Source organism: Berghia stephanieae, chromosome 14, assembly GCF_034508935.2.
Source record: "Berghia stephanieae isolate SIO BIC M18660-M18661 chromosome 14, UCSD_Bste_1.3, whole genome shotgun sequence".
Lineage (NCBI taxonomy): Eukaryota > Metazoa > Mollusca > Gastropoda > Nudibranchia > Aeolidiidae > Berghia > Berghia stephanieae.
In genome coordinates this window covers 31,128,492-31,155,058 of record NC_088373.1, presented here as the reverse complement: position 1 = coordinate 31,155,058, position 26,567 = coordinate 31,128,492, and the positions used below count along the sequence as shown (strand labels likewise).

General features: G+C 37.7%; 1 protein-coding gene across 2 annotated transcripts in view; it reads right to left on the bottom strand.

The window, feature by feature from the left end:
* Positions 1-24,969, bottom strand: part of LOC144959613 (uncharacterized) — a 29,840-nt gene extending 4,871 nt beyond the window's left edge. Inside the window, exons 1-7 of one of the 2 annotated variants that reach the window (XM_078892248.1) lie at positions 24,526-24,969; positions 13,602-13,727; positions 12,511-12,572; positions 8,959-9,149; positions 7,378-7,523; positions 3,873-3,948; positions 2,741-2,874 (exon numbers count right to left, since the gene is read on the bottom strand). In XM_078892248.1, coding sequence (XP_078748374.1) covers positions 2,741-2,874; positions 3,873-3,948; positions 7,378-7,523; positions 8,959-9,149; positions 12,511-12,572; positions 13,602-13,704 — 712 coding nt within the window. In that variant the 5' untranslated portion in view covers positions 13,705-13,727; positions 24,526-24,969. The remainder of the gene's footprint in view (positions 1-2,740; positions 2,875-3,872; positions 3,949-7,377; positions 7,524-8,958; positions 9,150-12,510; positions 12,573-13,601; positions 13,728-24,525) is intronic. The other variant, XM_078892249.1, reaches the window with a different exon arrangement.
* Positions 24,970-26,567: the final 1,598 nt, after the last annotated feature.

The window sequence follows — 26,567 nt, the reverse complement described above, 5'->3', positions numbered from 1 at the left end:
TCTCTCTCTCTCTCTCTCTCTCTCTCTCTCTCTCTCTCTCTCTCTACCTATCTATCTATATTTCTCTCTATCTATATATCTATCCATCTATCTATCTATCTATCTCTCTCGCTCTCTCTGTCCTTCTCTCTCTCTCTCTCTCTCTCTCTCTCTCTATTATATATATATATATATATATATATATATATTATATATATATATATTTATTTATATTGTTGAAGGGGGTGGGTTGGAATCACGTAGAGTGCTTGACAGTTTCATGGAGCGAATTATTTATTATCCTCACCTTATTTAGTTATTTCCTCCTACAACGTTTTTTCACTATTGTCATGTTGATATAAGTTTGGGTGTAGGGATCCTGTACTATGCTTGCATATTCGAGAATGGGCCATACTATAATTAAGTAGGGGAGTGTCTGAGTTTTGACGAGACAACCACTCAGGTTTCGTGTTTAACAAGCACTAATTTTGTTTGCCTTTGATATTATATTTGCGATATGTAATTTACATATGAGGTTTTGGGCAATATTTAGCCCAAGATATCTAGAAGATTTGGCTTTATCTAATTTTTGGCCATAAAGGTGGTCGTAATTTATATGTGTAATTATTGTGTTGGTTTGATGTCGTCAGAACGTTGCATTTGCTTACATTAAAGCCATGCTTTCTCCCAAGTCCTTGTTTAGTTCGAAGCTATATTCAATTGGTAGATGTGCTTGTAAAGTGCAGTATCATCTGCAGATATACGAACATCAGATGTTAAGCCATCGGGGAGTTCGTTAATTAAAACGGGAAAAAGCAAAGGACCTAGAACCCATCCTTGGGGGACTCCTGGGGTTACCCGGCCTATATCAGACGTTTGATCTCCGACAACTACTTGTTGGGCTCTGTCGCTCAGAAATGATTCTATGTATTTCAGTGTCCTACAAATTATCCAAATTTTCTAGATCTTGTAGAGAAGACGCGGTTGTGGTACTTAATCAAATGCTTTCTCGTAATCAAGGAGTATCAGTTCGGTTTGTCCACCTTTGTCAAGTTCCAGTGAGAAGTCATTGGCCATAGAGACTAGCTTTGTTTCACATGATCTGCCTTTTCTGAAACCGTGCTGCGCATCATTCAGTAATTCGTTTAACTCAAGTTGATCTGTTATAGAGGACATTACGAAGTGTTCCAGTGGTTTACAGCATGTACAGGTCTGGCAGAGTGAGCGATGACTCACAGCAATTTTCCTCTCACATCTTTTATGGATTGGTTGTACATAAGCATGTTTACATATTTGGGGTATGAAGCCTGAATTTACAGACATTTCTAACATTTTAGTCAGCGCAGGGGCAATCTCATTTGCTACGACTTATAGAAGCCACGGTTAAATATTGTGGGGTCAGGGTTCCTAACTACTTGTTTTTAAATTATTTAGCAGACTTTCAACGCCCTCGACTGTTACACCAATCTCTGGCATAATTGGGTGTGTTGTTGTTTCTTGTCCTAGTGTCCTATTGTTTTGTTCAGATGTAAAAGCGGAGTAGAATTGTTTGTTAAGAATGTAAACCTTTTCTTAGTTATCAACACGTATGACATTCTGGTTTCTAAGAAGTGCAACTCTTATGGTGTCACACTTTTTACTTTTAATAAATGTCCATAAGGGTTTGTTACTATTCTCGTCAATTAGATTTTTCACACAATCTCTGCAGGCCTTTCTGTTCTTTTGTCTTATTTCCTTTTTAATGTCATCATATTTCTGCCAATATTCAGTCCTCTTCGTTTATATTGTATTTCACCTTGTGTTATCCAAGATTGATGGATTTTTTTTTTGAGAGAAAAGTTTTTTGAAATATGTTTGACTACGGTCAGATTGACCTGTTTATGAAACCTACGGTGAGTTTGACCCGTTTATAAAAGCCACGTTCAGTTTGACCAGTTTGTGAAAGCTACAGTCAGTTTGACCAGTTTATGAAAGCTACAGTCAGTTTGACCAGTTTATGAAAGCTACGGTCAGTTTGACCAGTTTATGAAACCTACGGTCAATTTGACCAGTCTATGAAAGCTACAGTCAGTTTGACCAGTTTATGAAAGCTACGGTTAGTTTGACCAGTTTATGAAAGCTACGGTCAGTTTGACCAGTTTATGAAAGCTACGGTCAATTTGACCAGTTTATGAAAGCTACGGTCAATTTGACCAGTTTATGAAAGCTACAGTCAGTTTGACCAGTTTATGAAAGCTACAGTCAGTTTGACCAGTTTATGAAAGCTACAGTCAGTTTGACCAGTTTATGAAAGCTACGGTCAATTTGACCAGTTTATGAAAGCTACAGTCAGTTTGACCAGTTTATGAAAGCTACGGTCAGTTTGACCAGTTTATGAAGGATACGGTCAGTTTGACCAGTTTATGAAAGCTACGGTCAATTTGACCAGTTTATGAAACTTACAGTCAGTTTGACCAGTTTATGAAAGCTACAGTCAGTTTGACCAGTTTATGAAACCTACGGTCAATTTGACCAGTTTATGAAAGCTACAGTCAGTTTGACCAGTTTATGAAAGCTACCGTCAGTTTGACCAGTTTATGAAAGCTACAGTCAGTTTGACCAGTTTATGAAAGCTACGGTCAGTTTGACCAGTTTATGAAAGCTACGGTCAGTTTGACCAGTTTATGAAAGCTACGGTCAGTTTGACCAGTTTATGAAAGCTACAGTCAGTTTGACCATTTTATGAAGGATACGGTCCGATGATGAGTCCTACAGTACTTACTTCTGACATTAACAAGTTCACGAACTGTTATGGCTGTGCAGATTGATATGATAGCGAAGGGGAGCATGTAGGTCCCTATTGTTTCCATGTAACCCTGCCACTCTATGAGCATGGCATTAGTGGTACAAATAGGCCTGGAAGAAAGAGAAGAAACGATGGTCATCAATGGTGAGTCAGTCCGTAGGTCTTGTGAGGAAGAGGTGGAGATGGCTGGAATGTCCTAGAGAAGAAGAAGAAGTGGAGGAGGAGGAGGAGGAGGAGGAGGAGGAGGAGGAGGAAGAGGAGGAGGAGGAGGAGGAGGAGGAGGAAGAAGAAGAAGAGGAGGGGAGGAGGAGGAGGAAATAGAGATGAAAGATTAGGAGCAGGAGCAGAAGAAGGAGAGGTTTGGAAGATGAACAACAAGAGAAGATGGAATTGATGGATAAAAGGGGGGAAGAGGAGGAGAAGAAGAAGAAGAAGAAGAAGAAGAAGAAGAAGAAGAAGAAGAAGAAGAAGAAGAAGAAGAAGAAGAAGAAGAAGAAGAAGAAGAAGAAGAAGAAGAAGAAGGAAACAGGATACAGTGAAGATGTACCATTGAAGACACACGTTCCACAAGAAATATAAAGAGTTAAATTTAATCAAATTAATCTTATCGATGGTCGGCGGATCAAACCTCTGAAGTCCCGATTTTCACGATCGGCTATCAAAACGCTGAAGTCGACATAAAGAGCTTTGCGCACCGTGTTGTATTTAATGTTGGGCAGACCAAACCTCTGATGACGCTGACCCGCCCAAAATTAGATATGAAGTGGTGCGCAAAACCCGTTTCTCGATTTCAGAGTTTTGATCCGCCGATCGTGTAAAAAAAGGACTTCAGAGTTTTGATTCGCCGATTGTGAAAATCGGGACTTCAGAGTTTGGATTCGTCGATTGTGACAATCGGGACTTAGAGTTTTGATGATTCGCCGATTGTGAAAATCGGGACTTCAGAGTTTTGATTCGCCGATTGTGAAAATTGGGACTTGGAGTTTTGATTCGTCGATTGTGGAAATCGGGACTTTAGAGTTTTAATTCGCCGATTGTGACAATCGGGTCTTCAGAGGTTTGAACCGCCGACCATCGATATATTGAACGCACAGATTGACTACAATACCCGTATATTTGGTGGTCGATGACCATTGATGTTCGAGAGATCGGGATTTGACCCACGTTCACAACCACGATCAAAGCTGTTGAAAAATGGAAGAAAAAAAAACAAAACATTACGAAACGTTTCAAAATGTGGCCCTCCGTCTCAAAACGGTATTATGTTGGGATGATTCCGACCCCAAAAAGTAAATTTAGAGATAGCATGATGAGAAATTGGAGCTTAGAAGTTTTTGCAATGCAAGTAATAGTCTTTATACTCCACCATAACATACAGAAATTAAACCCAAGTTGGATATTTGTGGCTATGAATTCAATTTCCCTTACCGAGTGGATCCCGACATAATACCGCTTTGATACGATTGGTCACAAATGGTCTTATGATCAGAATCGACGTGTACATATATGCAGGTCTAACATTCGAACCGAATTATATATGGGCCTTGTTTAACATTGCAATGGACAATCCTTTGCGTCATTTTTTTTTTTTTATTTAGATTTTCGTTACAGTGAGCCCATAATGAATTAGGTTATCAGACCTGAAAATAGGTACACGTCGGTCGGCATGAATAGTAAAGACAATTCTTGAGGTCATACCTTATACTTTTCTGGTTCCAAAATCATTGGAAGTGTGTATGTAACCAGTCCTTGGAAGGAGTAATAATGAATAGGTTACATTTTGAATCATAAGGTGGCATATCTATTTTAGTATCCGGATGCGGCTATGTGGTCTTGTGGTATGACACTCGTTTTCGGATCGGACAGTTCCTGGGTTCGAGCCTCGCTTGACACATAGTTGAGTCCTTGTAAAAGGCTCTTTACTCACATTCTCTCACCGTACTCAGGTGTAAAATGGGTACCTGGCCGTTAACAGCGTTGTCTATGTGCGAAAAATATGTGATATCGCCTAACAAGCGTCATGTCACGTCCTACATGTTACGTTGTTGCTGTTGGCTAGGGACCCCTTGTAAAGCGCTTTAAGCACGTTTAGTGGATATTGCGTTATATAAAAGCTCAAATAGTAATAGACAGATGCTAAGAACTAAGGGAGGTAAAAAATCAAAGATGGAAGATCTTTATTAACGCCCATGACATATATTCAGATTAGAAACTAAGATATAATCACTTTGAAATCAAAAGATCAATACGCTTCAATAGTCATGACGTCACTTCCCTCGTTAAGACGCATGGTAACTTAGTAACTGGCTCTAAACTATCGGAACAATGGCGGACGCCCTTATAAAATATTTCTCCGACGAGCATAAAAGCGTATCCAGAGGAGAGAAAAAAAAATTATAAATTTGTGATCACAAGGCATATGAAAATTTCTAGCCAGCATGAAGAATAAAAAGTTCCAATTTTCTTTGTTTAGAACCACGATGGCCGCCGTTGTTGGGCAACGTGACATCAGACTATTGAATCCAGTTCAAGTGTTAGGTTGATATCTAGTACTAATGACAAATTAATGACAATAATAAATATGTTATTTATTTTTATTTAATTGAGCTTTTATCTAGCGCAATATCCACTGAACGTGCTCAAAGCGCTTTACAAGAGATCCCTGATCAACAGCAACATTTAACATGTAGGACGAGAGGGTCACATATACAAAATTCAGGATCCATTATTATGTCTATAAATTCAACTTTCAAAAACTAAAATAAATGTACATTTATATAGCTCAATATCCACTAAACGTGTTTATAATTGTGCGGCTATGTGGTCTAGCGGTATGACACTCGCTTTCAGATCGGAAGGTCCTGGGTTCGACCCTCGCGCTCGGTGCATAGTTGAGTCCTTGGAAAAGGCTCTTTACTCACATTCTCTCACCGTACTCAGGTGTAAAATGAGTACCTGGACGTTAACAGCGGTGTCTTTGTCCGAAAAATGGTAATATCGCCTAACAGGCATCATGTCCCGTCCTACATGTTAAATGTTGCTGTTGACCAGGACCACTTGTAAAGCACTTTGAGCACATTTAGTGGATATTGCGCTATATAAAGCTCACTTTTCTTTAAAGCGCTTCATAATGGGTCCTTAGCTGACAGCAACACTTAACATGTAGGACGAGACATGAAATTGGGTAGGCGATATATCACATTGTTGTTTTTCGAACAGAGACAATGCTATTAACGACCAGGTACTCATTCTAGACCCGAGTACAGTGAGAGAATGGAAGTAAAAAGCCATTTCCAAGGGCTCAACTATGTACCGAGCGATGTTTGAACCCAGGACCTTCCGATCCAAAGACGAGTATCATACCACAAGACCACACGAATTTTGTTCCTTTATATTTTTTTCGCCAACATTTTTAGAACTGGATCAATTTTTTAAAAATATATTTTTCTTTTTAAATTTTTAATCGCTATCATTCTTTTCAGCTACATAAAACCACGTGGGAACTGACCTACAGACATTATCCAGCTATTTTGTCTGTAACACAAAGCAACATAAAAACAGGCGGCAACTGACCTACATACAAAATCCAGCTATTTCGTCTGTTACACAAAGCAAAATAAAAGTACGCTGCAATTGACCTACAGACATAAGCCAGCTATTTGGTCTGTTACACAAAGCAACATAAAAGCACGCGGCAACTGACCTACATACAAAATACATTTATTTCATCTGTTACACAAAGCAACATAAAAACACGCGGCAATTGACCTACAGACAGTATCCACCTATTTCGTCTGTCACAAAAAGCAACACAAAGACACGGGACACCTTACCTATACAGATAATCCAGCTATTTCGTCTGTTACACAAAGCAACACAAAAACACGTGACAACTTACCTATACAGATAATCCAGCTATTTCGTCTGTTACACAAAGCAACACAAAGACACGTGACAACTTACTTATACAGATAATCCAGCTATTTCGTCTGTTACACAAAGCAACACAAAAACACGTGACAACTTACCTATACAGATAATCCAGCTATTTCGTCTGTTACACAAAGCAACACAAAGACACGTGACAACTTACCTATAAAAATAATCCAGCTATTTCGTCTGTTACACAAAGCAGCACAAAGGCACGTGACAGCTTACCTATACATATAATCCAGCTATTTCGTCTGTTACACAAAGCAACACAAAGACACGTGACAACTTACCAATACAGATAATCCAGCTATTTCGTCTGTTACACAAAGCAACGCAAAGACACGTGACAGCTTACCTATACAGATAATCCAGCTATTTCGTCTGTTACACAAAGCAACACAAAGACACGTGACAGCTTACCTATACAGATAATCCAGCTATTTCGTCTGTTACACAAAGCAACACAAAGACACGTGACAGCTTACCTATACAGATAATCCAGCTATTTCGTCTGTTACACAAAGCAACACAAAGACACGTGACAGCTTACCTATACAGATAATCCAGCTATTTCGTCTGTTACACAAAGCAACACAAAGACACGTGACAGCTTACCTATACAGATAATCCAGCTATTTCGTCTGTTACACAAAGCAACACAAAGACACGTGACAGCTTACCTATACAGATAATCCAGCTATTTCGTCTGTTACACAAAAGCTCCTTCTTAAACGGAAACTTGACAACGATAAATCGGTCCACAGCCAAGCACACGTTCATCCAAACGGAAATATTCATTATCACAAACATCAAATGGTTACGAATCCTAGAAATTAAACAAAAACAATCAAAAATTGAGCTTTTATATAGAGCAATATCCACTAAATGTGCTCAACGCGCTTTACAAGGGGTCCCTGGTCAACAGCAACATTTAACATGTAGGACGGGATATAACGCCTGTTAGGAGATGTTATAATTTTTCGGACAAAGACAAGGCTGTTTACGGCCAGGTACTCATTTTACACCTGAGTACGGTGAGAGAATGTGAATAAAGAGCTTTTTCCATGGACTCACTATGCGCCGAGCGCGAGGCTCGAACCCAGGACCTTCCGATCCGAAAGCGAGTGTCATTCCACTAGACCACATAGCAGCACTATTTAAAGCAAATTGTTGTCCAGTATTGTTATCACCATTAATCAGGTAAACAGCTGTACTCAGGAATGGCACGTAAGTATTTTTAAAATTTGGCCAGGAAACTCGTCCTTCAAATATCTAATCGTCAAAATGACCCTCATCTTAGCAAAGATTCTCAACACTGGGAGCTCCGAATGTCCCAGGATTGAGAATTTTTAGTGAGAATGAGAGTCATTTAAATCGATCGGTATTTGAAGGACGAGTTTTCTGGCCAAATTTTAAAATACGTGTCTTTCATTTAATTTTACAGAGTACATTTTTTACTAGAGTAAAAGACAACGTAAAGGATAATAGGGAATGAGATTAGCGGAAGAGTAACGTCCCTTGATTGGAAAAGTTATTAGAGAGAGAACATCATGTTGGTTGTGCGCATGCGTCTCGCTTCCGGTGAAAGCGGCTTGAGACACTTCAAAACCAAATTGACGTTCTCTCTGTAAGGTGACGTCCAATCAAGGGACGTTACTCTTCCGCTAATCTCATTCCCAAAATGTGAATTTATATAGATAGAAGGACATAGCGTCATTCGGGTATTTGTTATTGATTTTTACCATCCACGTTTATGAGTAATTCTCACATAGCTGCATTATATATCTTTATCTCTCTATCTATCTCGCACACACACACAGACACACACACACACACACACACACACTCAAAACATATACACACCCTCTCTCTGTCTCTCTCTATCTCTCTCTCTCATACACAAATACACATACACTCCCTCTCTTTCTCTCTCTCTCTCTCTCTCTCTCTCTCTCTCTCTCTCTCTCTCTCTCTCTCTATCTATCTCTCTCTATATATATCTATCTATCTATCTATCTATCTATCTATCTATCTATCTATCTATCTCTTGCTCTCTGTCTAACTCTTTCTATCTCTCTCTCTTTCTCTCTCTTTATATATATATCTCTCTCTCTCTCTCTCTATCTATCTATCTATCTATCTATCTATCTAGCTATCTAGCTAGCTAGCTATCTATCTATCTCTTTCTGTCTCATTTAAACTTTCTTTCTTTTTTAATTCAAATCATGTTTTTGTAAAACAATAATTTATTCACAACTCACAGACAAGGCACTTCCCATAGCATGACTGTGTTCAGGTGGAGTTCAGGCGAAACCATGCTCAAGGCGTTCGAAACGGAAGACGTGGTGACAGTGTAAAAGTCTACCACAGACATGACAACCAGGTAGAGGGAATAGGAATACGTCCTGTACTTGGCCGTGCTCATGACGATGATCATAATCACCAAAGTTGGCTGTGGATGGAACGGGGGGGGGGGGGGGAATTTTTTTTTAATTGAGCTTTATATAGCGCAATATCCACTAAATGTGCTCAAAGCGCTTTACAAGGGGTCCCTGGTCAACAGCAACATTTAACATGTAGGATGGGACATGACGCTTGTTAGGCGATATTACAATTTTTCGGACAAAAACAACGCTGTTAATGGCCAGGTACTCATTTTACACCTGAGTATGTGAGAGAATGTGAGTAAAGAGCCTTTTCCAATGACTCAACTATGCGCCGAGCGCGAGGCTCGAACCCAGGACCTCCCGATCCGAATGGAGATGGAACAAAATAGGGAAAAAAGTTGTGACGGTATAATAATAATAATATCTAAGGGGCATCGTGGCTCAGCGGAACGGTCTTTACTTCGCACCCGAACGGTACCGAGTTCGATCACCTGGTGCTGTGTATCCTGGAGCAAGTCACCTCTTCCTAGCTCAATTTGCGGCGCTACACTGCGGCTGACGTCTGGGTTATTCCATTCTTCCCTTGGAATAGACCCTACAGACAAAATATCCCCTATGGGATGAATAAAGGATTTTTTTATTTTTTTTGCTAATTTTCCGGTCCCATACTCCTTGAAAGTGTGAATGAGCAGCGGATAGTTCAGTACTCATATTAATCATTCTCTCATCGTACCTAGCCTTAGTGCGTCTATGTCGTCTTGTAGTGCGACATTCGCTTTCAGATCGGAAGGTCCTGCGTTTGAGTATCGCTTAGTGCATAGTTGTTTCCTTGGAAAAAAGACTCTTTACTTACATTATATCACCGAACTCAGGTGTAGAGCTGGAGCGGGAATTGGGTTGTAAAGTCTTGCGAATACCAAGTCATTTTTGGAAACGTCTTTCAGACTCCAAGCCGCTCGGTTTGTTTTGATGTCATGGCACAAACTAAACCTAGATGCATCGTTTTGTGTGTGAAGACATGCGGGTAAATTCAATGCTTGTCAGTGAGAAAAAAAAGAAACAGACAAGCTGCTTTTAGGGGGGAAAAAGGAACGATAACCCTAACAACTTAACATTTCAAAGGCGAAGTTCAATCTTGCTTGGAGCTAAAAGAAGATCTTACTGTTTTCATCATAAGACAAATAACGGCAAAACAATTATAGTTTAATCGAAGCCTGTGTCGCAATGGTGGAAACGGTTTATTATTCAGCATTGAAAATAATATAAAGGAAAACTATTATTTGAAAACAAAAAACAAAAACTGTTCCACTGGCAAAGGGTTAATTGCACGCACCGTCCAGTATCCCGTGACAACTCCTACCTTACTTGCTAATCATAGAATAACTAATTAGCAAACAGCAACACTGAGTTAAAAAATTAACAAAGAAGAAATACGGGTGGATGTGGGAGAAAAACTAAATAGCAATGAAATCCTTTAAAGGCTAAATTCGATCTTATTTTGTCCCAACACCAGATCTTCCCGTTTCCATCCAAGGCAAGTAACAGCACAGCGAGTATCTGTAGTTGAAGTCCGAGTCGCGATTATCTGACTTCTTACAAGGAGGAAACGCTTTGTTCTCCATAAAAAATAATAAAGATAAAAAGAAACTATTATCTGAAAACAAAAAGAAAACAACTTCGTTGTTAAGGGGTTCGAACATCTACAAGACACGTGTCCGTGATACTCCCTTGTATTACGTCATCAGATGATCCGTCTCCCTTTGACCTTCCCCCATGACCCCTCTTCTCATCCTTTATCCCTCCAAATCTCGAAATTCCAGGCGAGATGTGAATTGGTTTCTCTCTCGTTCAATTAAAACCAAGACATCGGGTAGCTTGTTTACAATTGGATGTGAATTGTTTTATCTCTCGTTCAATTTAAACCAAGAAGACATCGGGTAGCTTGTTTACAATTGGATGTGAATTGTTTTATCTCTCGTTCAATTTAAACCAAGAAGACATCGCGTAGCTTGTTTACAATTGGATGTGAATTGTTTTATCTCTCGTTCAATTTAAACCAAGAAGACATCGGGTAGCTTGTTTACAATTGGATGTGAATTGGTTTCTCTCTCGTTCATTTAAAACCAAGACATCGCGTAGCTTGTTTACAATTCGATGTGAATTATTTTCTCTCTCGTTCAATTAAAACCAAGACATCGCCTAGCTTGTTTACAATTGGATGTGAATTGGTTTTTCTCTCGTTCAATTTAAACCGAGACATCGCGTAGCTTGTTTACATTTGGATGTGAATTGTTTTCTCTCTCGTTCAATTTAAACCGAGACATCGCGTAGCTTGTTTACATTTGGATGTGAATTTTTTCTCTCTCGTTCATTTAAAACCAAGACATCGCGTAGCTTGTTTACAATTCGATGTGAATTATTTTATCTCTCGCTCAATTTAAACCAAGACATCGGGTAGCTTGTTTACATTTGGATGTGAATTGTTTTCAAAGCTATACAGTTCCCAAGTTCCGATTCAATGTTCGGTGAATAGCTCTACCGCAAGGGTCTTGTGGACAGCGGGTTGTTCTGGTTTACCGCCACAGCTCTCGTACCAAGTTGGTTACAGCGATGTCTCTGTCTGAAAAGAAAATTGCAATATCACCTAATAGGCGTCATGTCTCGTCCTACGTGTTATGCGTTGCTTTTGGGTAGGAACCCCTGAGCACATTAACTCTCTCCTTACCGATCATGTTAAGTATTTTCCCAAAATGGCAGGCTTACCCAACAGAAAAAAATTGATTTTAAAAACCCAAACAAGCAGTCTACATAGCAACTTTATGTTCTTATTAATTAAACAAAGATCATTCCTCAAAGTTTGTGATGTAAAAAATAAATCTGAATAAGAAAAAAATGTATTTTGTGTCGTAACAAATATGACGATTTTGCTGTAGGTGGTAAGGAGAGGGTAAAGTGGATATTGCGCTATATAAAATATCATGCTTACTATACTTAAATCTCTTTTTGCTTAAATTGACACCTTCTCGGATTTGTGTGAAGTTTTCATATGTGACCCATCGTATCAATGCGGTATTATGTCGGGATCCACTCGGTAAGGGAAATTGAATTCATAACCACAAATATCCAACTTGGGTTTAAGTTCTGTATGTTATGGTGGAGTATAAAGACTAGTGATTGCATTGCAAAAACTTCTAAGCTCCAATTTCTCATCATGCTATCTCTAAATTCACCTTTTGGGGTCTGAATCATCCCCACATAATACCGTTTTGAGACGGAGGGTCAGATATGATGTCGAGGTTTGTTGCTGTTGACTAGGGACCTATTCGAGCACTTTTAGTGGATATTGCGCTGTATAACTGTTTATGATTTAAGTTAAAGTTTAATTGTATATGGAGTATCAAGACAAATGTCTTTATTTCCACTTACCAAGCCGAGTATGGTGAATAATATGTCCAAGATGTGACCAATGACCCCTGGTTCAAATATATCTGGGGAAGATGAGGACAAAATATAAGTATGTGCGGCTATGTGGTCTAGTGGTATGACACTCGCTTCCGGATCGGAAGGTCCTGGGTTCGAGCCTCGCTCGGCGCATAGTTGAGTCCTTGGAGAAGGCTCTTTACTCACATTCCCTCACCGTACTCAGGTGTAAAATGAGTACCTGGCCGTTAACAGCGTTGTCTCTGTCCCAAAATTTTGTAATATTATCGCCTGACAGGCGTCATGTCTCGTCCTACATGTTAAATGTTTCTGTTGGCCAGGGACCCCTTGTAAAGCGCTTTGAGCACGTTTAGTGGATATTGCGCTATAAAAAAGCTCAAGTTTTTTTTATGTGTTAAGATCTGGTAATGGTTATTTTTTTTATGGGAGGAGAGGTGGGGTTGGGGTGGATTGGGGGATGATATAGTGATGAAGTTGAGGATGATGATGATGGTGGTGGTGATGATAATGATGATGATGATGATGATGATAATGATGATGATGATGATGATGATGATTGTGATGATGATGATGATGATACGTAAGGAGAAAGGGGGGAAGTGATAAAATGGAGACGAAAGAGGAAGAGGAGGAGGAGCATGATAGTGTCTGTTTACAGGAAGAGTTGGATGCTGTGACGCATCGTTATACATTTTTACATAAAACAGGCCTGCCTATTATAAGAAACAAGTCTTAGAATTACGAAATTTTTGGTCTTTACTTGGCCGTTAACAGCGTTGTCTCTGTCCTAAAAAAATTATATCGCCTAACAGGCGTCATGTCTCGTTCTACATGTACATGTTACTGTTGGCCAGGGACCCCTTGTAAAGCGCTCTGAGCACGTTTAGTGGATATTGCTCAATATTTTTGACGTCATGACTTCTCTGTCCCATTCTAATGACTAACAACGTGAAATTAAATGTGAGCTTCAATTTAATACACGAAAACAGATGTTTATCTTACACTCAATTTCACATTGTTATTTATTATTTCTTCGAGCTTCGAGCAGCAAGATTTAAACTATTCTAATGACTTACGTTTTTTATTAGGATAATAATCATAACCGGTTCCATTAGAGCTGTTTGAAGTTATATTATAGTCTGGCATTAGTTGGTACGGGTCTGTCACCTCCTCCTGCATTTTCCTGGATCGTCTTCGTTTTCCTGTTTAAAAAATACCAAAACAAAAAAAAGAAGATAAAATGAAAGAAAGGGGGTAAAAGAAAACAGAAGGATTAACTTTTTTGTCGTTGATTTCAGATATTATCATAAGCTACAAGTTTTACATACCATCATATCATGGTTGATTTCAGGTATTGTCGTAAGCGACAAGTTATACATACTATAACTGTTTATTGTCGTAAGCGACAAGTTATACATACTTTACCTGTTTATTGTCGTAAGCGATAAGTTATACATACTATACCTGTTTATTGTCGTAAGCGATAAGTTATACATACTATAACTGTTTATTGTCGTAAGCGATAAGTTATACATACTATAACTGTTTATTGTCGTAAGCGACAAGTTATACATACTATACCTGTTTATTGTCGTAAGCGATAAGTTATACATACTATAACTGTTTATTGTCGTAAGCGATAAGTTATACATACTATAACTGTTTATTGTCGTAAGCGACAAGTTATACATACTATACCTGTTTATTGTCGTAAGCGATAAGTTATACATACTATACCTGTTTATTGTCGTAAGCGATAAGTTATACATACTATAACTGTTTATTGTCGTAAGCGATAAGTTATACATACTATAACTGTTTATTGTCGTAAGCGATAAGTTATACATACTATAACTGTTTATTGTCGTAAGCGATAAGTTATACATACTATAACTGTTTATTGTCGTAAGCGATACGTTATACATACTATAACTGTTTATTGTCGTAAGCGATAAGTTATACATACTATACCTGTTTATTGTCGTAAGCGACAAGTTATACATACTATAACTGTTTATTGTCGTAAGAGACAAGTTATACATACTATACCTGTTTATTGTCGTAAGCGACAAGTTATACATACTATACCTGTTTATTGTCGTAAGCGACAAGTTATACATACTATAACTGTTTATTGTCGTAAGCGACAAGTTATACATACTATACCTGTTTATTGTCGTAAGCGACAAGTTATACATACTATAACTGTTTATTGTCGTAAGCGACAAGTTATACATACTATAACTGTTTATTGTCGTAAGCGACAAGTTTTACATACAATCAAATCATCATTGATTTCAGTTATTGTTGTTAGCGTTTTTCATAATATCAAATCATCCTTGATTTCAGATATTGTCATAAGCGACAAGTTCTACATAGCATCATATCGGTCGTGCTTGATTTCAGATATTTTTGTAAGCGACAAGTTTTACATACCTTATTATCGTCCTTGAGTTCAGGTATTTTCATAAGGGACAACTTTTACATACAATTATATCGTCTTTGATTTAATTTACTTTTGTAAGTGACAAGTTTCACATATTGTCATATCGTTATTGATTTCAGGTATTGTCATAAGCGACAATGTTTACATACTATCAAGTCATCGTTGATTTCAGGTATTGTCATAAGCGACAATGTTTACATACTATCAAGTCATCGTTGATTTCAGGTATTGTCATAAGCGACAAGGTTTACATACTATCATTGAAAGAAGTATCGGAATGAAATAATATACAAACCATCACATAATATATTATAATTAACGTGTGATTATTCCCATGTCTTATGGAACATTTTGGTATTGTTATTCACAGTGGCTGTAGAGAATAGATTGTGCTAATTTTGAGAGTATCTAAAATGTAAAAGAAAAATATATAGAATGACAATTTGGGTTATTTAGCTTTGAGGTTTATACACAACTGCTCGGTACCACCTTTTCTGTTGCAAAAGGACTTTTAAACTGATTTCCTGCCGTTTAACCGAAAATCGTCACATTCGTTACGATACAACCAACATCTTTATCATTCCGATTTCTTATGAACATCACAAAATTTAAAGAAACATTTTTTGTTATAGCTATAAAAACTTGACACTATGTCATAGAGCTCATTTTGCTAAACAATATTGTCTATAGAATGTACTTGTTGGTTTTCGGTTTGAGTAAGAAAATTCTATTTTTGTGTTGGGTGGGCGTGACGTTTTTGGGAGAACCCTGAAAATGGCTGGTAAGGAAAGAGTTAAAAAAACCCTAAATGCATTAAAATTGTCAGTTTGTTGACATCAACGATCATCGAGTAGTTCTTCAGAGTCAATAAGCCCATAGAACAGAAATTTGTCCCAATTTCTATGGCTTGAAACTGACAATAGCGATTGCTTGCTACCCTTTGTTTAGGACGTTAGACGACGGCAAAATACTTTCCACCAGATCTGACAGACTCAGCTACTACATTTTTATGCATGCCATGCCTGTAAACGAATTTCCATTTTTTGGATGAGTAAAGTATGTCGTTATTATTATTATTATTATTATTATTATATTATTATTATTATTATTATTATTATTATTATTATTATTATTATTATTATTATTATTATTATTATTTATTATTATTATTATTATTATTATTATTATTATTATTATTATTATTATTATTATTATTATTATTATTATTATTATTATTATTATTATTATTATTATTATTATTATTATTATTATTATTATTATTATTCACGGCTGGATGGAAAAGGAAAGGTTCAGAAAATATCTGGACTTCCTCCTGGATCGATCTTGGTTCCTTAGCGTGTGAAGAAACTGCTCTACCAACCGAGCCTCCCAGGGACTCCCAGCATCTTCAAGCTTCTTTTTTTTTTACTTGTTGATGTAGTTTATGTCTGGTGTCTGTTGCTTTCTGCTTGTGGTGTGGATCTGGTGTCTCTGATGGAGCAGACGAATCCTTGTCAACCAAAAGCGCGTAATGTCATGTACACAGTATATCCACCCTTTTAGCTGACAACGAAATGGTCTGTAGGATTATATTATAGCCTTTAATACGCTTCAACAGTCGTGATGTCACTTCCCTCGTAATGGCGCGTAGTAACTTAGTAACTGGTTCTAAAACAATCGGAACAATGGCGGACGCCCTTGTGAAATACTTCTCTGACGAGTATAAAAAGTGTATCTGAGGAGAAAAACATTATAAATTTGATCATGTTTTGACTTTTATACATTGTGATCACATGACATGTGAAAAAGTTCTAGCCAGCATGAAGAATAAAAAGTACCGATTTTCTTTGTTTAGAACCAAGCTGTTCGTTGCTGGGCGGACGTGACATCAGACTATTCAATCCTATTGACAATCAGAACTGTAGTCAACAATCATACATCAGGATATTAATTGCCGTGCTATCGTGTCAATATGCAGGGGCTCTTTGTTGATGCTGTGCATTTAGCCAAACTGCCCACAACATCAGCCGGTTGGATATAACGTACCAATACAGAAAGCTATCTGTAACGCCTTAAACGTTTATAGAAGGAACGAAATTGTCGCCATCCAGCTCCTATTTATTGTTTTTTTTCATCTATTTTTATCAGTAGTGTTCACTAAATTCTTTCAATCAGACTATAAACGTTAAAGGTTACGCATATTTTTGTTTGTTGGTTCGTTACATCCGGCTGGCAGATGTAATGATTTGTTTTGGCTAAACGCTTAGCATTCATTAATAGAATATAGACTGGCAGTCAGGATTGTAGACAGACAGAAAATACCTCAGGTTTTCACTGGCGTGTAATCCAATTAATTGAGCTGAGCAGCAAATGCTTCATCAAAACATGACCCAGATAATTAGATGCAAATGACCCGAACTATGCTCCTTGACCCTTAACCTTGTCATACAGATCCAATCAACGTTTTTGTTTGCAACTGTGTATTCCGTACACCAGTGTTTTGAATACTGAATACACAGCTGTGTATTCGCCACACCGGAAGAGATTATAAGGGCTAAACTGTTTGACCGAGCGCAAAAAGGGGGAGTGTCGGCTGTTTTCTCACAGCGTAACTGTAACCGGAGTTGGGCGAGTTAGGGTGTCAGACGCGAGGAAGATGATGGGATTTACGTTCGTTTTTGGACTTGATTGTTTTTAAAGGTATAGCCTGACACTGACCAAAAAAAATGATGTCAAAAGACAATTCTTTGGCCGTAAAAGAAAACAAATCGTGAGTTGTATTCAATAGTTCAACCAATTGAATAACTTGTTTTCCTGGGCTCTACTAACGACAACTCACTGGAAGTTGCACAAAACTAAAAATGACGTCAAAATATAAGTCATAGTGGGTTCTAGTGTCAGGCTATATTATTATGTTAACGATGGCTATGGCCAGACTGTCGCCTTCGTTAACTTATAGCCTGATACTGACCAAAAAAGTATGTCAAAAAAAAGTCTTGGCCACACAAGAAAACAAAAACGTGAATTGTATTCAATAGGTCTACCAATGGGATCACTTATTGTTTTGAGCTCTACTAACTACAACTGACTTAGTACTGTACAAACTTAGAAACTGATGTCAAAAGACAAGTCCTAGTGGTCCCAGCGAATCCATCGTTAACTTATGCCCGACACTAAAACACGCTAAGACCCATATTTTGACGTCATTTTTAGGTTTTGGACCGCCCAGTGAGTTGTCGTTAGTAATGTTCAATAAAGCCAGTGATCTCATTGATTTATTTGTCTTCTTTTGTGGTCGAAGACAGACTTTCTTTTGACGCCATTAGGGGGTTAGTATCAGGCCACGAGTTTACGAAGGCCAAGATCAGAACCGTAGACGTGACTAAAATGAAAATATTATGGAGACTGAAACAAAGGGGCTCCTTTCGAGTGTATTCTCATTTCTTTTGTGCATCACCAAATTTTAAGAATACTTTTGTGATAGCTGTACATTTTTTTTAAATTGAGCTTTATATAGCGCAATATCCACTAAATTTGCTCAAAGCGCTTTACAAGGGGTCGCTGGTCAACAGCAACATTTAACATGTAGGACGGGACATGACGCCTGTTAGACGATATTACAATTTTTCGGACAAAGACAACGCTGTTAACGGCCAGGTACTCATTTTACACCTGAGTACGGTGAGAGAATGTGAGTAAAGAGCCTTTTCCAAGGACTCAACTATGCGCCGAGTGCGAGGCTCGAACCCAGGACCTTCCGATCCGAAAGCGAGTGTCAAGACTGTAAAGACTTGACACTGTGCTGTAGAGCTCATTTTGCTGAACAATATTTTGTATAGAATGTAGATTGTTGCTTTTCTGGTTCAGTAAGTAAACAAATCTATTTTTATTTTGATTGGGTGAAGTTTTGGGAAAAATCTGAATCTGTAGTAAGGAGGGAGATACGAAATTTAAACTCATGAAGCTAAGCAGCTATTTTCGCCGCCAAAACAAAGAGGCTGTCAGAACGTGGAAAAACACGTGTTCCTACCTTCAATAACTCTCTTTTTATAGCAATTTATAGGGGAAAAAAAACCCATAGATATGTGATTGTTAGGTGGCAAAAGAAGCACATACTCATAAATAGTCGATCACGCATCAAATTATGCTGTCTAGATATTGATATTTTATGAAACAAAATGCTAACATTTATCAAACTATTGTCCATCTATTTTTAGACCACGGTAGAGTTAATTATTGATAATTAATGCGCGTGTCTGAACAAAACAAAATTTCTTTGGACCACAATTTTCAGGACTGGGAACGGAACAAGGCAAGGGACCCCTGTCCTTTGAGAGTTGACAGTCTGCTGCCAAGAAATAAGTAAACAACGATGGATACGCTGGGACCCACTAGGACTTGTCATTTGGTGTCATTTTCTTTTTGGCCAGTTGCAGCGTAGCCATCGTTATCTTATAGCCTGACCCTGACCAAAACATGACTTCAAAATGCCAGTCTTTGACCACAAAAGAAAAATCGTGAGTTGTATTCAATAGTTCAACCAATGGGACTACTTGTTTCCATGAGCTCTACTAACGACAACTCACTAAGCAGTCATCATCATCATCATTGCCTTTTTCACCCTGGGTCAGGGTATAGGCCACAGACAAACAGTTTCCATCCTTCTCTATCTTGAGCTAACTTTTTAATCTCATTCCAGGTCTTACCACTTCTCTGTATATCAGCTTCTTTAATTCCTTCATAAATTCTGTCATTCCAGAAACTCTTCGGTCGCCCAAGCTAAAAAAAGTAATTGGTTTGTTTGTCTGCGTTTATGTAACAGTTTGAGTTTAACGGAAAGGGGTGTTAACCCTTTGCCAACCCCCAACCTGGAGGACCAGGTGACTCAAAGATGGGGGAATCACACACCATTAGTCGCCTTCTACGACACGCTGGCTTGGCGTTGGGCAAAAACCAAATATGACGTCAAAATGCCAGTCTTTTTGGGGGGTTTCAGTGTCAGGCTATAACTTAACGACGGCTACGGTATCAGGCTATAAGTAAACGATGGATACTGTCAGACAATAAGTTAACGGAGTCGACGGTCTGACCGACTGCTCGTGTCTGTAGTTTACTCATCGAGGTGTCCGACTTGTTCCATTCTTGGCCTTGTCCTCCTCTGGAGTAGCAAGCTCTCTCAATGTCAACTGAAAGCGCGTATTAGTATTTACACATTAAATCCACCCTTTAAGCTGACAACGAAATAGTCGTTGGAATACGCTTCAACAGTCGTAACGTCACTTCCCTCGTTCTCGTAATGACGCATGGTAACTTAGTAACTGGCTCTAAACTCTAAGAGGACGCCTTTATGAAATATTTCTCCGACGAGCATAAAAGCGTATCCAGGGGGAAAAAACATTATAAATCTGATCATGTTTTGACTTTTACACACTCTGATCACAAGACATATGAAAAGTTTAAGCCAGCATGAAGAATAAAAAGTACCGATTTTTTTGTTTAGAGCCACGATCGCAGCCATTGCTGGGCGACGTGACATAAGACTATTGAATCCAGTTCAATTGTTTGGTTGATATGCAGTACTAATGACAAATTAATGACAACAATAAATCTGTTACTTATTTTTATTTAATTGAGCTTTTATTTAGTGCAATATCCACTAAATGTGCTCAAAGCGCTTTTCAAGAGGTCCCTGATCAACAGCAACATTTAACATGTAGGACGGGACATGCCGCATTTTAGGCGATATTACAATTTTTCGGACAAAGACAACGCTGTTAACGGCCAGGTACTCATTTTACACCTGAGTACGGTGAGAGAATGTGAGTAAATAGTCTTTTCCAAGGACTCAACTATCCGCCGAGCGAGGCTCGAACCCAGGACCTTCCGATTTCAAAGCGAGTGTCATACCACAAAACCACATAGCCGCACAGTTTAAATATGATAAGATAATAGACCGAATGAGAATTCTAGGTGAATTAATTCTCAATATCTCCAATTGTGGAAAATGGAGTTAGTTAGAGAGTTTTGTAAAACAACTCTTCGTTTGTGTGTTTGTATAATGTGTGTGTGTGTGTGTGTGTTTGTGAATGTGCATGTATGTGTGTGTCTGTGTGAGTGTGTCTGTGTGTGTGTACCCTAGTTTGTGTTTTTACACGCAGTTTATCTTAAATTGAAATTCAAGAAACACTAATACTAATATTTAAATTTGTTACCGAAAATTTTCAAACTAATCTATTGTAGATTCTTTGAATCTTCAAATTATTTTTTTTTTTAATTACGCCCTTCGCAACATTAACGTACAGTAAAATGTAAAATGTGATTGTTGCTGTCCGAAGCTCGAAGAAATAAATTATAACGTGAAATTGAATATAAGCTTCAATTTCATTACAAAAACAGATCAAATGAACGTTTCGGGTTTCCCCTTTATTCATCTTAACTACGCCACTACCACATTATCTCGTTCATCTGGGGAGTTTCATTCATCCTGCTTTGTTGATAAAGGGGAAACCCGAAACGAAGCTTACATTCAATTTCACATTACTATTTATTAGCCCATAAGATCCCATCCCAAAGCATTTCGTGAAGGAATATAATAATCTTCTAATTCAGTGTCGTAAAAAACGTCTGATGCCTTTGTACACTTAAACATTCTTTTTTTGTGCGCACCAAATTTTATTCGGAGTTTAATATCCCGCTCCCCTTAGTTACCAAAAAACGCATCTGAAGGCATCTTTTTGTTTACACTCCAAGATTTTATTCGCGCCTATTAATTTTTTGTGCCGTCTATCTGGTTTTTAAAGTTGTTTATTTATGTTTTAATTGTTTTGTGTTATTTATTTTTTATTGTTGTTGGTGGTTGAAGAAGGGATTTGAGACCGAAACGTCCGTGTTTGGTATTTTGTTCTTTTCAGAAGCTGATATATTCTTATTTGCTTATTATTAATTTAGTATAAATTTGGTTAATTCCTCCTGAAGTCGATACAACCGTTACTTCTCCTCGATTAGCCAATCCGTTACTTTTATAAATGTAACGTTAGATATTCGAGGAAAACTATCGGTTTTTGTATATAAAATCATTTCAATTTGCCTTTGGGGTCGAATAGACACTTATAGATAGTATGCGCTTGGCTAAGAAGCTCATAACATTGCCATCCGGAAGTAATACGGGCCAACACACATAACTATGTGTAACCTTGGACTTTTATAGCCTGGTTAATATCGTGGCCTTCGTAAAGTTATGGCCTGACACTGACCAAAAAATGAAGTCAAAATGCCAATCTTTTGCCACAATAGAAAACAAATCGTGAGTTGTATTCAATATTTCAACCAATGGGACCACTTGTTTTCATGAGCTCTACTAACGACAACTTACTAGGCTGGTGCAAAAACCAAATAATGACGTCAAACTGCCAGTCCTTTTGGATTTCAGTATCAGGCTATAACATAACGATGGCTACGGCCTGACACTGACCAAAAAATGACGTCAAAAGGCCAGTCTTTTGCTACAAAAGAAAACAAATCGTGAGTTGTATTCAATCATTCAACCAATGAAATAACTTGTTTCCATGAGTTCTACTAACGACAACTCACAAGACGCTACACAAACCTAAAAAAATTACGTCAAACTGCCAGTCCTAGAGGGTTCTAGCGTAGCCATCGTTAACTTATAGCCTGATACTGAAATCGGAAAGGACTGGCAGTTTGACGTCATTATTTGGTTTTTGCACCGCCTAGTGAGTTGTCGTTAGTAGAGCTCATTGGTTGAACTATTGAATACAATTCACGATATGTTTTCTATTGTGGCAAAAGACCGGCATTTTGACGTCATTTTTTGGTCAGTGTCAGGCCATAACTTTACGAAGGCTGCGGTGTCAGGCTGTAATATGTTAACGATGGCTACCCTACGACCCGCCGCTGTTCGTGAACCGAGAGACGAGAATGAATGCACTCAGTATACAACCAAAGTATAGCACTAACGGCTATTGTTTGTATTCGGGCGACTCTCCGAGGGGCGCACTTATGTTCCCTTCCACTTGGTGTCTATAGATTATGTGCCATCACATCATAGCCATCCAAAAATATAACGGACCAATACAAAAAAAAAAAAACAATATGCAACCTTGAAAGTTTAAAGTCTGATTAATACAATTTAGTGAGAACTACTCATAAAAAATGCTGGCTAAAAACAATAACAAAGAGCTGAGCGACGTCAATTTCGTTCTATCTATAAACGAAAGTTTATTGAAGGTTACACATGTTTTGCGTGTTTGTATGTTTTATGTGGCTGGAAATTGTTGTGAGCATTTTACCTAAACGCTATTATCATCAAACTTGTTTCTGTGGGGGAAAATGCATTCTATTACACATCGCCTTTTGGCCTCATGTCTGGTCCTACTTGTAAAATATTATGGTTGGATTGTCAGTCTTTATTTATACTTAGAGGGAAAAATATAAAATATGACATATCGCCTGTAGGCCCTACGTGTAAAATATTCTGGTTGGTTTGTCGTAGCCATCGTGATGTTATAGCCTGATACTGAAATCCAAAAGGACTGGCAGTTTGACGTCTTTATTTGGTCAGTGTCAGGTCGTAGCCATCGTCATGTTATAGCCTGATACTGAAATCCAAAAGGACTGGCAGTTTGACGTCATTATTTGGTTGGTGTCAGGCCGTAGCCATCGTTATGTTATAGCCTGATACTGAAATCCAAAATGACTGGCAGTTTGACGTCATTATTTGGTCAGTGTCAGGCCGTAGCCATCGTTATGTTATAGCCTGATACTGAAATCCAAAAGGACTGGCAGTTTGACGTCATTATTTGGTTTTTGCACCGCTTAGTGAGTTGTCGTTAGTAGAACTCATGTAAACAAGTTATTTCATTGGTTGAACTATTGAATACAACTCACGATTTGTTTTCTCTTGTGGCAAAAGACTGGCGTTTTGACGTCATTTTTGGTCAGTATCAGGTCATAACTTTACGAAGGCCACAGTTTGTGAGTTTTTATAGATAGTATGCGCTTGGCTAAGAAGTTCATAACATTACCATCCGGAAGTAAAACGGACCAACACACAAAACTATGTGTAATCATGAACTTTTATAGTCTGGATAATATCGTTTAGTGGATTAATTTCTCATAAACATGGATGGCATAAAACAATAACAAAGACCAAAGTGACGTCAACTTCATTCTATCTATACTCAGAGCGCCTCCTTATAATAACATGGCCGTCATAACAATACAAATTAATGGAATTGCTCCATTATATCAGGGTTCTGGTACTTTGTTATCATAGTTTCGCTTTAGTTCGTGTGATGTTCTTTTTAAGTTGTTTTATTTGTTTGTTTTTTTTTTTGCTTTTTTAAATAGTTTTTTGTTTCTCTTTTTGTTTTTATTTTGTTTTGTTTTTAGTTTTTGGCTTTGATTTTTTTGTTTTTAATTTTTGGGGGAGATTAATTTTGTTTTATTTTTGTGTGTGCTTGTTAATTTGTTTTTGTTTGTTTCTTTTTTTAAAAGCAAAGCTGTTTTCTTTTCTTTTTGTTTTAAAAACTCACTTAAATTTAATAAAACGATTTACAATTGACAAGACAGCGCACTGAGTCGACGCTGTTTGCAGAACAAAGTCTGCTAAGTCAGTGAGAGTTGACGCTGTTTACAGTACGATGTCTGCCAAGACAGTGAGAGTCGACGCTGTTTACAGGACGATGTCTACCAAGACAGTGAGAGTCGACGCTGTTTACAGTACGATGTCTGCCAAGACAGTGAGAGTCGACGCTGTTTACAGTACGATGTCTGCCAAGACAGTGAGAGTCGACGCTGTTTACAGTACGATGTCTGCCAAGACAGTGAGAGTCGACGCTGTTTACAGTACGATGTCTGCTAAGTCAGTGAGAGTTGACGCTGTTTACAGTACGATGTCTGCCAAGACAGTGAGAGTCGACGCTGTTTACAGGACGATGTCTACCAAGACAGTGAGAGCAGACTCCGCACGACCAATCAAGAAATATTTTCAAGTGTCGTTTTAAAAGATAAATCGAAATGCTTGCAAATATCGATTTAGAGCTAGTTCTAGAAGAATCCCTGCTGTAGTTGTTATCATAATATAATTATCGGTATTATCGATTTTATTCTTCACAGGGACGGTGCTCTCATATTGATGCTATGCGTTTAGATAGGATACTCACAACATCTGCTGGCCAGTTAAATATTACCAATATACAAATATATGCGTTAATTTTAACGTTTATGGGTGTTATGCTGTTAGTTAAAAAATAAAAACTCACAACATCTGCTGGCTAATTATACATTCCCGATATACAAATATATGTGTTAACTTTAACGTTTATAGGTGTTATGTGTTTAGTTGTTTTTTAAACACTCACAACATCCGCCAGCCGGATATAAGGAAGGCACAAAACTATGTGTAACCTTAAACTTTATATTCTAATTGATAGAATTTAGTGAGAACTAATCGCTACAAAGCTGTTAAAATAATAACAATGAGTGAGAGACGTAAATTTCACTCCATTTATAACGCAATATCCATTAAATGTGCTCAAAGTGCTGTGCAAGGTGTCCTTATCCAACAGCAACAATTAACATGTAAGACAAGACATTACGCCTGTTAGACGATAAAACATTTTCCCCAACAGTGTTTAAGGTCAAATACTCATATTACACCTGAGTACGTGAGAGAATGAGAGTAAAGTAAACAGTTATTTCAAATAGACTCATCGTTGCGCTTAGTCGGAGGCGAGTGTTTGTTTCGGGATAAAAACCCTTCTTTATCCAACAAATAAAACATTATTAACTTTTCTTTTGACAACGTAAACTTTTCTACTTTTTTTTTGGTCATTGCCTGAAGAAGGGTTTTCACCCCGAAACGTTCGTCGTTTTGGTATTTTGATTTGTTTCAATTTTCCTTTCTTGCATTTTTTGTTGTTGCTGTGTTGTTTTTGTTTTTTGTTGGTGTTTGTTTGTTTGTTTGTTTGTTTGTTTGTTTGTTTATTTTTTTCGGGGGGGGGGGGGGGGGGGGGGGGGGGGATTGTTTTCCTTTCTTTTTTTTTTTTTTTTTGGCTTTATTTCCTTTTAGATCTGCTAATTTTAGTTTGTTACTTTGGAAGGTGGGGGTGGGGGGGGGGGGGGAAGTTTTTTTTTTTTTATTTTTTTCGTCTTTTTGTTTGATTTTTTTCTATTTGTTTTTTCTCTTTTCTTTCGTTTTGTTTTTGTTTTGTTTTTTGTTAGGTTTTTTTTTTTGAGTGTGGATTTGTTTTTTTGCGTGGTTTTGTTTTGTTTTGTTCTGTTTTTTTGTTGTTTTTGTTTTTTTTTGTGTTTTTTTTTGTGTTTGTTTTTTTTTTGTTTTTTTTTTTTGTTTTTTTATGGTTCTCTTTTTTTAATAGGTTACTCAGTTCAAGATTTAGATTACTTGTTTAAAGTTCACAACAGCTAATGACAGGTTTGTATCGACTTCAAGAGATGAACTTTAAAAAAATAGATTTTCTACCTTTTCCTTCCATCGATTCGAGACGGTGAAATGAAACGATAATCGCTCGGAGTATTCGATATTAAATCTACGTCTTTGAAGTTGAAAGATCAC